Raw genomic sequence first — 12,410 nt, forward strand, 5'->3', positions numbered from 1 at the left:
CTTTGCCTGGAGAATCCTGTAGACAGAGGAGCCTGGCAGGCTATAGTCCATGAGGTCACAAAGAGTCAGACAGGACTGAAGCATGCATGCTCCTAATCAGGCTGAAGATGCTTAGGACATTGATTGGATTGGCTGAACAGGGGTGAATGGGTGATCAGAAGTGATGCAAAAGAGTTGACCTTGATCTTTCCCTCCAGAAAAAGACACAGAGTGAGGAGGTGGCCCCAGGGGACCAAGTAACCCTCAAAGTACTCACAGGGTGGGGGCTTACTGGGGAAGGTGGGTGGAAGGAGAAAGGTGAGAGCGCCTCCATGCACAAACAGTCAGGGATGCAGAGAGATTTGAAGAGACTCAACTCAACTCACCTTCCCACCCCGGAAAACATGGTACCAAACGGAAGTGCCTCCAAAGTCGATGTGGAAGTCAGTGAAACAACCCTTCACACTCATCAGACAGTACCTGCAGCACAGGAGCGAAAAAAACAGAAAAAACAATTCAGTGCCTGAATCACAGGAGATAAGCAAAGAGTTTCAGAGATGCTTGACCTGCTGCCCTTTGATAAACGCTGACGCTGGGGAATTTTCTTTTTTTTAAAAACCCAAACCTAATTGGAGTTCCCCACGGGGGAAGCCCCTGTGATCACCCGTGATGAATCTCGAGCATTGGCTACCTGCCCCCAAGGCTGGGGGAGGCATCTTTGTTCTCAGGTTCCCGCCAGAGAAAGAACTGGCAACCCACAGGCCACTTCTTCTCTTCCTTGCAGACAGTTTCTACTCTTGCCCCACCCCCACACCTCCTACCCAAGCAAGAGGCTTCCTTTCTACTCCTTCCAGCCCCTGTACCTGCTGTTCTCCCAAGCTGCCAGGCCCCTGTGCAGCAGCTGGGCCCCCTGGAATTCAGTTGTAAACCACCTGCATTGCTTGCCAATTACTAGTCCCCATTCATCTCCTCCTTCATTCAACAATCATTGACTGAGAGCCAAGCAATGGTCCGGCCCAGAGCTAGGAATGGCACTTAGAGAAAAGCATAGACCCCTGACCTGAAGGATGAAACGCTCTTACTGGAACACAGCCCTGAAAAAGTTAAATGGCAAGACAAACTGCAATTGATTGCAAAGTAAGCAATGCAGCTGAAAGTACAAGGGTATCAGCCGTAAAAGACCACAGTGCTCGATTCCAGGTTGAAATGTCCAGAGTAGGCAAATCTAGAGACAGAGAGCAGGACAGTGGTAGCCAGAGGCTGAAGGAGGTTGGGGGAGGAAATGGGGAGTGACAGCTAATGGGTACTGGATTTTGTTGTGGGGTGACAAAAATGTTCCAAAATTGATGGTGGTTGCACGACTCCGTAAACATGCTAAGAAACACTGAACTGTACACTTTAAATGGATGAATGATGTGTGAAGTACATCTCAAAAAAAGCTGCTAGAAACAAGTCAAGTGGTAAAGACCCTAGGGGTGAGATGGTGGAGAGGCAAAGAGGGAGGGAGGGAGTGAAGGAGGGAGGAAGAGCTTGGCCCTTAGAGGCTGGGACAGAGGGAGTGCATTTGGGAGAAGAAAGCTGCCAGCAACACTGCTTTCTGAGCTCCAGCAACTGCCAGACAATCCATCCTTCCTTACTTGGTGGTCTCCTCCATCCTCCCTCCACTTTCTGCCCTCCTAGGAGTAGGCAGAGCTCAGGAGGGGGACGGACAGGCTTCCAGGTCTGGGCCTGGCAGATGGCGGTACCAGGGTCCCCTCCCTCCCACCTACCCCTTCCCACAAGAGCCACTGCTGGGGGCAGTCCCCCAGGGCTCATGCTCACACACTCTGGCACCTCCAGAGGCCCGAACACACATGCTTACCCCACTGACCTCTTTTCCCCGCTGCACTTTGCTTTTCCACGGTTTTGGGGAAGAGGGGAGGAATGGGGCGGGGACGGGCAGGGAGGAACCTGCAGCTGAAGAAGAGATAATGGGGTGGAGGGGAAGAGGGGGCATGAGGCAGAGCTGGCTAGGAAGCTGGAGGGCTCCAGGTGGCCCCTCCCTCTGGTTGCCTTTTGCACCTCACATTCAGGTGGACTGGGGCTGTCGGCAGTATGCAGGCGGCGTGCCCCGCGTCCCTCCTCCGGATAGGCTGGAAGGAGCCTCAACCATGTGTCTGCAGGAGGCTGACAAATCAGAAGGCCTTCCCGCACATCAGAGCCCTGCTGCCTAGCAACCCCATCGGAGGGGTGTAGTTGACAGCGCAGGACGCAGCCCAGTCACGAAGACAGGAGCGGGCTGCGGTGCTGGCGGTGCTGGCGCTGAGGCTGTTAAAGTCCCAGCTCCAGCTCCGGCTCCACAACCCACTGCCTCCTCCGAGCCCACCCTGCCGGGTCCCCACGCCGAAGGCCTGGGTGTTTCTCTTCTCTCCAAGGAACTCAAGGGGCAGGGGGTGCTGAAGACCCCTCCCCACCCCCACCCCCATGGGCCACACCGGCCTCTTCTCTCTAAGCACCACTTCAAAATATTAGTCCTCATTTTCCTAAAACCATCTCTTCCTCTCGATTTTCTTTTCTTTTTTTAATCTAACCTTGATTTCCACCTCCTCCAGGCCCCTGGCAGAACAGTCTAGGAAAAACAATTTAAGTGTTCGTGGGATGGATCAAGGCGAAATGCTTCCTTTGGCCTGCAGCTGGACACTCTCCCCGGTGCCCAAAGCAGAAAAGAGAGCAGTTTTGGCTCCTGGGCCCCAGACCCAAGCCTGCTTGATCAAACAGGTCACCCACCTCAACCTGCCCATCTCTAGCCCCAGCCCCAACCTCCCCAGCAAGGGTGGAAAGGGAATCCCTTGGAGCTGCGGCTGCTGCGTACAGGGGAAAGTTCTCCAAGTTGAGCTGGTGTCTGCTCTGCCCTCCCAGTCACCCTCCAGCATCCTCTGAGGCCCCTCGGAGCTCCGGGGAGCCAGTTCCAGACCCGCCTCTCCACGAGAGATCCCTCCTCCCAGGTCCCTCATTTCCAGGCGGCCGGGACCGACCCGTCCCTCCTGCCGGGCAATTGCATGCTTTAGGGCAGCCCAGGGAGCCGGGAGAGGACCGCTTAGGTCCTGGTGCCTGCAGCCTTCGCCCGCCGTGCTCATCCCACGTCTCCCCCCTCACTCCGGCTTCTGGCTCTCTCTGGCGTGACGCCTTTGCACTGACCTCTAACAGCTTCCTCTTCCAAAGCACACCGCAGTCACATGGGCATCCCGGCTCGGTGCCACGGCCGCTAAGCTCTCGCAGCGGCCGGCCAGCCAGCCTTGGTTCCGCCTGGGCCGCGGCCGCCCCCTGCCCGGAAAGCCGCGCCCCCCCACCCCCGCCCCACCGGCGCGGGTGGTTTTCTGTGCAGGACACCGTCCAAGTTGGCGGCTGAATATCAGGCGCCCCCAAGCTAAGCCTTTGGGGGGGTTCCCGCCTCCCAAGGCTCAGGCTGGTTGGGGAGGAGCCTGGAAGGTGGGGGCGCTGCACCTGCAGCACTAACTTTGGGGCGCTGCCCTGGGGTCTGGGGAGGCGGGGCAACCCCACCCCGCCCTTTTCCCTCCAACTTGGTGAAACTCCCCCGGCAGCCCAGGGGGCGTCCCCTCGGGCAAAGGTCTGGCGCGCGGCGGAGGGGGGTGCCTGGAAAACTGGCACCGGGTGATGGGGCTGGAGGCGATGAGCGCGCGCACGCGTGCACACACACTACACACTTACACGCAGCCCCGGGAGACACAAAGAGCCGCTCCGCGACGCCGGCCGTTCAGCCCGCGGGCGGGAGGCGACCCACACCCCGCCCCGGCGCGCCGCGAAGGAGTGGGGGCTCCCGGGCAGCCCGGGGCCCTCGGGGCGCCGCGCAGGGACGCCCGCCCAGCCCCGCCCGCGGTTACCCTCGGCGGTGCGGCTCCCGGGTGTCCCCTTGGGCGGTGGAAGCTGGACGCTCGCCCGGCCCGGCAGCCAGAGCCGAGCACCCTCCACGGCGCAGCCAGGCCCCGGTGGAGGACCGCGAAGCCCTCGCTTGCTGGCTTCCTTCCTTTCTCAGGGAGCTGGGCGCAGCCTGCACTCATCCCCGCGCTGAAACTGAACACCCGCGCGGCACAGCGGCCGCCAGGGAGGCGGAGGGAGGCCGCGGCGGTGACAAGGAAGCGCGCCAGACCAGCGCCAGGGGACGCCGCCGCCGCCCACGGCCGCCCCCTCGCCCGGGCTGGGTGGGGGCACCAGGATAGCTCTCCCCACCTCTGTTCTACTGGCAGGCGCCCGGGGACTCCCGCACACACGTTTTCAGGGAGTGTGGATGCTATCCTGCTGTTGAAGGCGACGACCCAGCAAAACTAGCTTCCTGAAATCCATCCATCGGGCAAAGCTATAGGAAGGGCCAGTGCCAGCAGGTGGAGGGCTTGTCAGATCCCGGGTGTGGCAGCCCAGGGACCAGGGAGGCTGCTCTGGCCTTAAAACACACTGCCAGTATGACCTTGGACAACCACTTCCCCTCTCTCAGCAGGATCCTTGTCCTGAGGGCAGGGAGGTGACCTGAAGTTCATTTGCAATCTAAGATGCTCTTGCAGTCCTTTCCCTTATCTGCCCCCTTAGTAGCTCTGTAAACCCACATCATAGAAATCCTGTGGAAATTCACTGAGATAGACATTTTGATGATTAATCCAATCTTCACAACAACCCTGTAAGGTCATTCCTAGGATTGTACCCATTTTACAGGTGAGAAAGCAGAGAGGCTCAGAGATAGTGCCTCACCCTGATCACTACCCTTGAAGTGAGGTACTTATCCAAACAGCCTGTCTCAGAGTTTCTCAGCCATTCTCCCCATAGACTCACAAACAGCAGAGTCTGCAGGTTAAGCCAAACCTCAGACACTAACTGAAGGAACTGCTGTTTAGTCACTAAATCTTTTTTTTGACCCCGTGGGCTGTAGACCGCCAGGTTCCTCTGTCCATGGGATTTCCCAGGCAAGAATACCAGAATGGAGTCTCCTAAATTGGCAGGTGGATTTTTTTTTTTTTTTTTAATCACTGGGCCACCGGAGAAGTCCTTAAAGAGTCAGTCCAGCTCAAATCAGAAGTCCCCTCCATCCCAGGCAGGCTCATCAGGACAACAGCCCACTTTTCATCCCACCCTTCCCCCCCTCCACCCAAACTATAAGGGCAGGAGATGGTGGTATGCTGGCTGCAGGGACAGAAATCTAACTACTCCTTTCTTTAGCCAAATCCCATTCCCCAGGCTACCTATTCTTAATGAATAGGTTCCAATTATCAGGTGCTCATAATAATAGCTGTTTACAGGTATGATAACATTTTACCCTCAAAACAACCCAATAATCCCCATTTTAGGGAAGTGAACACTGAGCCATTTCAAGGTGGTCAACACCCTGGCCCAGGGTGCTGCCTTCTGGTGTCATTTACAGGATGGCTCACGCATTGGAACCTCCCTGATGGCCTGCTGTGAAGTTAAACTGTAAATGCCCTAGAAAAGGTTGAATTTTTTACCTTATGAATACTTTGCTTATTTAAAAGAAAAGATAGTCATGACAATGATTATCCCTGACCTTGAATCTGAGCACCAGTCATTGAGTTAAACGATCTAAGAGAGAAGGCCCTGACAACAGGATTAAGCTGTCCACGTGAGAGACATAATACCTTTCTTTTATTTTTTAATTTTGTATTTTGGCCACATCACCAGCAAACAGGACGGTTCCCCGACCAGAGATTGAACCGAGGCCTTCGCAGGGAAAACACCCAATCCTAACCACTAGGCCACCAGGGAACTTCCCCATATTACTTTTACAAGTCACAAACGCCTCAGTTACTTGAGAGGAGGGACCACACCAGATTCATTCGTGTAAATGCAGCACCCAGCAACAGTCCTATAATTATTCTAATCAGCTATGTGAACTGGACCAAATCTTTCCCCCCCTCTGGAACTCAGCATCATATTTGTTAAACTACTCAGGGTCCTCTAACTCATGGCCCTCACAGATCAAACCAGACCCTGAATTGACTTGATTTGGCCAGCACTGTTTTTTTTTAAAAAAGGCTTTTTTTTTAACATTGCCTCTCTGGTTATCCAGAAGTCACACCAGCTCCTACTGACTTATGCTCAGCTGCTAGCTACATCCATACTACATTGAACGACTGTGAATTTCAGCTTCCATTTATCTGTTTATGGATGTGACAGCTGGACCATAAAGAAGGCTGAGGACCGAAGAATTGATGTTTTTGAATTGTGGTATTGGAGAAGATTCTCGAGAGCCCCTTGGACTGCAAGGAGATCAAACCAGTCAATCCTAAAGGAAATCAACCCTGAATATTCACTGGAAGGACTGATGCTGAAGCTCCAATACTTTGGCCACCTGATGCAAAGAGCCGACTCATTGGAAAAGACCCTGTGCTGGGAAAGATTGAGGGCAGGAGAAGGGGCAACAGAGAAAGATGGTTGGATGGCATCACCGACTCAATGGACATGAGTCTGAGCAAAATCTGGTGTGCTGCAGTTCACAGGGTTGCAAATAGTCCCATACGACTTAGCGACTGAACGACAATGAAAGTAACCTGCTTCCTATATTTTTGAGATTTATGTGCTAAGTATAAAACACAGCACCTGGGCCCATGCATGGCACCACAGGAAAGGACAATTTTCTTTGCTCTTCTTTTCGAGGTACTAGGAAAATCCCAGGAATCCAGAGGCCTGGGTCCAGGGCATGGCCCATGTGTGACATAAGCAGCCTCTCCATGTCAATTTCTCTGTGTGATACATTACTGATGAGAGTGAGAAGGTAAATATGTGTTGCAGAGATGCCCTATGCAAATGTGAGGGAGGGTAGATTAGAAAGCAGTGGATGCCAGGATTCCAATGGCAGCTGCAGCCTCTGTGTGTCTATACATGAGGCCACATGGACAAAAACATTTTATCCCAACTACATTTCACATCCACTGTAGGCTCCATCTTCCCTTTAGCACGGCAGGGAGGCAGGGCAGGGATGACAGGATCCCCGCTTTGTAAACAAAAGAAAAGATCCGGACTTCCCTGGTGGTCCAGTGGCTGAGACTCCATGCTCTGAATGCAGGGGGCCCAGGTTCAATTTCCTGTCAAGGAACTAGATTCTGCATGCCACAACTATGAGTTTGCAGGCCACAATTTAAAAAAATCCTGCCTGCCACAGCTCAGACCCTGGACAGCCAAATAGATAAATAATTTATTTTTTTTTTTTAAAAGGAGATGAAACACTTGCCATAGCTACAGAGAGTAGCAGAGGCACCCCCAAACTTGGTCTTCCCAGTGCCTGCCTTCATCCTCTTTCACCTTTGTACCCCCGTATTATTCCCCTGTTCTTCCTGCCACTTCCAGAAAGTACATGGAGAAAATATGTGGTCAATTTTCAACTTGGGGGGAGCCAAGTGTATGCTTTCTGTGGGATCCTGTTTAGGCTGGGCTTCTGAGCTCTTCTGGTCCACAGTATATCTCCAGTATACCAGCAAACCTCTTTTCTGCAAGTCTGGAGTGTGAGCAGGTGAGAAGGGAAACGACTTGCCCATTTCTTTCTGAAATGTGTTAAAATATCCTACAGTCCTAAATGAAAACCGTGTGCCCATGCCACAGACCTAGGAGATTACTGTAGAAGCAGTAAAACACTTCCAAAAAGTCTCTGAGTGCTCCCCCACCCCTTCCAGAGGCAGAGCCAAATTCCCCTCCCTTGAGTGTGGGCTGGATTTAGTGACTTGCTTTTAACTAACTAGAATATGGCAGAAGTGAACAGTATGTCAGGCTTCCCACATGGCACTGGTGGTAAAGAATCCGCCTGCCAATGCAGGAGACATAGGAGACGCGGGTTCAATTCCTGGGTTGGGAAGATACTCTGGAGGAGGAAATGGCTATCCACTCCAGTATTCTTGCCTGAAAGATTCCACAGACAGAGGAGACTGGCAGTCTATATAGTCCATAGGGTTGCAAAGAGTCAGAAACGAATGAAGGGACTTAGCGTGACCGAAAAAGTATGTGACTTCCAAAATTAGGTTATAAAAGGCACTGTAGCTTCCTCCTGTTCTCTCTCAAACCACTCCTGATAGGGTAGGAAGCTGCCATGTCTTGAGGACACTCGAGCAGCCTTACAGAGAGGCCCACATAGTGAAGAATTGAGGCCCAGGCCTAAGCTGGTTTTGTTTTTTTTTTGGCTTGTGGGATCTTAGTTCCCCAACTAGGGATCCAGTGGGAGCCACAGTAGTGAAAGCACCATGTCCCAAACACGACCACCAGAGAATTCCCACACTAGTGTACCCTTTACACATATTCTGTCTCCCACAACGTTGCAACTACCCCCTTGACAACTGTCTCCACCCCTTCCTTGCCTGAAATTCCTGAACAAAAATCCATTAAAATTCTTTACCTCCTCACCATGATCAAAGGGCATAAATCCTGGAACCAGGGAGGAAGCAGTCATGGGTTTGTAACCCTCCTCTCGCCCCGCTGCAAACCCTCGGTTCAGGTGACCCTTCAGCTGTTTCCAGTTTCTAGAAAGTGTCGTTTTAATTAAATTCCAAAGAACAATTCTATGATCCCAGAGGACTTCATCATCATGGGATTTTTACCTTGTTTATTAACTGAAATCAGCATTCGTTTCAGCTGAACAAATGTACTACTTCCAAGGCAACAATTTCAGTCCTAACAAGCTTCAAATCCTGTAACAAGTTCTAGGCCACTGACAGGGTTTGTAAATTTACTTGCCACATGATCCAACCAATATGTCCAAGACATGTGGTTCTAGAAAATTATGGGTGACCCTTTTTTTGGTAATTAAATAGAACTCTCAATGTATTAACAGAGCTTACTATTTAAAGGAATCTTTCAATAAAGTGAAGAATACGCTGAATATCTCAGACAGGCAAGGTAGACATTACTCAATTGAAATCTGTCACCCAAGGCTGTCTATCTCACCTTCCTAAATACACGTCCCGTTTGTGCTCTGCTCTCCCCTAACACTGCCCCATTACCCATCCTCAGGTAGATGATGCAATGGCTGCTCCTATCAGTCTGCCCCCACATCTCCTTCAATCCACACTGCAGCTGCAGAATTTGCAGAATGCAAATATGAACACATCCCTCTCTGCTTAAAATCTCTGAGGTTTCAGGGAACTTCCCTGGTGGTCCAATGGTTAAGACTCTGCCCTTCCAGTGCAGGGGGTGTGGGTTCAATCCCCGATTGGGAAACTAAAATGCCACATGCCGAGTAATCAAAAAATGATTTTTTTTTTTTTGGTAACTCAAGAGGTTTCTGATTGCTCTTAGGAGAAATACAGAGCCCCATGGCAATCCATTCCAGTATTCTTGCTTGGAGAATCCCATGGATAGAGGAGCCTGACGGGCTACAGTCCATGGGGTCACAGAGTCAAACAAAACTGAAATGACTTAGCACGCAAACCAGCTTTATGACTCTCTTATGACTCCTGTCAGCCTGACCCTCCCTCACTCTGCTCCACTCCCACTGGCCTTTTAGGCAAGTCCTTCAGTTCCACCCTCTTCCCAGCCTATCCCACCGCCCCAGGCCCTTGGTACACAGTCAGAAAAGCTCTTCCTAGGTGTCTTCACTTAAATAACTCCTCTTCCCTTCAGACTGCAGCTCAGGATGGCTTGCCCTGCCCTCCCTGACCTGATGAATCCCCTAGTACACGTGCTATAGCACCAGATGTCTCTGCTTTGTGGCCTCATCACAACTGCAAACTTCCATTTGTTTCTCTGATCGTTGGATTAATAGGTCTCCTGCAGAGACCATAAGCTCCATGAGGGCAGGGAGCTCACATGGTTTTCTCCCCGCTGTATTCTCAGTGCCCATCAGGTGTTCAAAATACAGGTGGGATCAATCGATCGATCAAACAAAGAGAGCCAAGATCTGCCTCTAATCTGAGTCCCACTCTTGCTCCTCAAGCTCTCCCTCTGTGATTCCATCAAGGCCCTTGGCCCTTGCCTACCCCCATCCCTCCTCACTTCCCTCCCATCTCCTCTGTCTTTTAAAGCCCATGTCAAACATCACCTCCGAGAGGATTTTCTGAGGCCAGCAGCCAAAAAGGATTTCTCTTCTCCCCATTTCCCTTCTGGGAACCTGTTTCTCTCTGCCTAGGATGAAAGCTGGCTTCCCTGGTGGCTCAGACGGTAAAGAAACCGCCTGCAATGCAGGAGACCTGGGTTCGATCCCTGGGTCGGGAAGATCCCCTGGAAGAGGGAATGGCAACCCACTCCAGTATTCCTGCCTGGATAATTCCATGGACAAAAGAGCCCGGCAGGCTACAGTCCATGAAGTTGCAAAGAGTCGGACACAACTAACACACACACACAGGATGAGAGCTGCACCTTGCCCTCACGTTAATGGCCTGCTGTTCGCCAGAAGGTACGGGCTTTTAGACCTGTTTCTCTTTTACTTCCCTGGCCCAAGGCCTCCATGAATTTTGCTGCAATCGCATCAAAACAGAACAGAATTGAAAACCCTCCTACCAACCCCACCTTGAGCCCAGTCTTTCCCTTCGAGGCAGCCCAGATCCAAGGGGTATTAAGGAGCATCAGCTTTGAGAGGAGAAAAAATGCCTGAGAAGTAATTAAACAGAGAGAGAGAGCTTGAAAGCAAAACGGACCAGCGTGCTGGCCTCCCTTACAAAGCCTGGCACAGAGTTTGCATTCAATATGCACTGAATGAAGGGCTGAGTGAATGAGAAGTTCACAGCCTTTAAGCTCCTGGGGGCACTCCTGGCAGCAGGGCTCAGCAGAGAGATGCTAATGGATTCAGAGCCATCAGAGCCAACTCTTCTAGGAAGCACAGAGCAACTCCCTGGGCCGCGAGCATCTCATTCTCATTTTAGAGATGGAAACAGAGGGCCTGAGATGGCAGGAGCCCCGAGGTAACTTCGTCATCCCAAGGGTCCACCACTCAAATCCTAGAACACGGAGGTGCTCGCAGCCACTGCTGCCCGTGTTAAATAACTGGTCTCAGGACTTGCTGGTCACGCTGCCTGTAGTGATGTCCCCATAATTAGATGTGGCCAACTTTTCCAGCGCAGCACCAACTTCCCCCTTAGAGGACACTGTCTCTCTAAGGAGTTTCTGGTGAGGAAGTGGCCCCTGGCTTTATTCAGAGAAGGTTCTTCTCCATCAGAGGTGCCTGGTCTCAACAACAGAAAGCAAAATAATACCAGACCCCTATCCAGCCCTCGACAAAAGCAAAGTGTCCATGGTGGGTCCCTAGAAAATCCACTCCTAGGACAGATACACTGTCACTTAGAGTTGATGAATGTTTGACAAGCACGCACACACACACACACACACACATATGCACAGAGAGATGGTTTCCATAACGCCTCCTCCTCTTCAGATCACATCCCCCTGGGCAGGGCTGGCAGGAAGGCCAAAGAACCATCTGGATGAAGAATCCAGACCCAGAGCAGAATGCAGAGCCAACCTGCCCACACTCAGGACCCCCAGCACTCACATCCCAGCAGCACCCCAAAGAGCTGTGGCCTCAGTCCAGGCTCTTTTCCAACCCTCACCCCCTACAAGGCTGAGAGTCACCCACTCCCAGCTCCCGCCACCAGCCAGCCAGTCTTACTTCTTCACTTTCGGGTACTTCATCTCTGCAATGGCATTCGTGGCTTCCGTCTGCTTCTCCTTCAAGTGCTGAGGCCACATGTTGTCCACCCAGTCCACCAGGTCTACCTGAAATCCAGCCAGGCCACCGTCAGCTGCTGGCCCCAGGTTCCCTTAAGTTGGACCCCATCACTGCCTCAACCTTCCTCCTCCTCCTCCTCCTGCACCCAAATCCCTCCTGCCCTCCCGCCACGGGTGGGTGCAGGCTGGCCTCGAGCTAGGAGAGGATGGGAAGGTGACCGGGGAGGGGAACCGCAGCCCGGGACCTACCACAGTGGGCCGCTTGACCAGGTGCTCCAGTTTGGTGTGGCTGAACTCAAGGCTGATGACGTTGTACAGCTTGTCCCGCTGCGCCTCGGGCGTCTCGTAGTACCGCACAAACTGGGACATGCTCATCTCCGTGCCTTTCTGGGTGTTCACGTCCATCACATCCACCAGCCGCCGGCTACCTGAGGGCAGAATCCACAGGCTGGTGGCTCCAGCCAGCTAGGGCTCCAGATCCTACTTGGGAGGCCCCACAAAACAAAACCTGCTCCTAACCCAGCATCCCGAACATGCCTCAGCATCCTACACCCCTACGCCTTATCTGCTCAATGACGTCATCCCATCAATGTTCCTCACTGAATCGTTCTGCAATCTTTAAAGGAATCCCTCTTCAATCGATCTGTTTCCCTCTGCAACTAACTTGCCCCCAAACACTCAGTTATTGAGCAGCAAAGCTGGGATTTGAAGCCAATTCCATCTAACACCAGCACCAAGGTTCTTAACCCCCAAACCCAGCCCCTGGCCCCTGCAATACTGAATCC

General features: G+C 52.5%; 1 protein-coding gene across 5 annotated transcripts in view; it reads right to left on the bottom strand.

The window, feature by feature from the left end:
* Positions 1-12,410, bottom strand: part of KDM2B (lysine demethylase 2B) — a 114,284-nt gene that overhangs the window by 78,007 nt on the left and 23,867 nt on the right. For 2 of the 5 annotated variants that reach the window (XM_065903867.1, XM_065903868.1), the window contains exons 5-7: positions 11,871-12,053; positions 11,567-11,669; positions 366-459 (exon numbers count right to left, since the gene is read on the bottom strand). In XM_065903867.1, coding sequence (XP_065759939.1) covers positions 366-459; positions 11,567-11,669; positions 11,871-12,053 — 380 coding nt within the window. Of the gene's footprint in view, positions 1-365; positions 460-3,156; positions 3,251-3,860; positions 3,984-11,566; positions 11,670-11,870; positions 12,054-12,410 lie in introns of those variants that run through there. The other 3 variants (XM_065903869.1, XM_065903871.1, XM_065903870.1) reach the window with 3 other exon arrangements.

This window comes from Muntiacus reevesi, chromosome 13, assembly GCF_963930625.1.
Source record: "Muntiacus reevesi chromosome 13, mMunRee1.1, whole genome shotgun sequence".
Taxonomy (NCBI): Eukaryota; Metazoa; Chordata; class Mammalia; order Artiodactyla; family Cervidae; genus Muntiacus; species Muntiacus reevesi.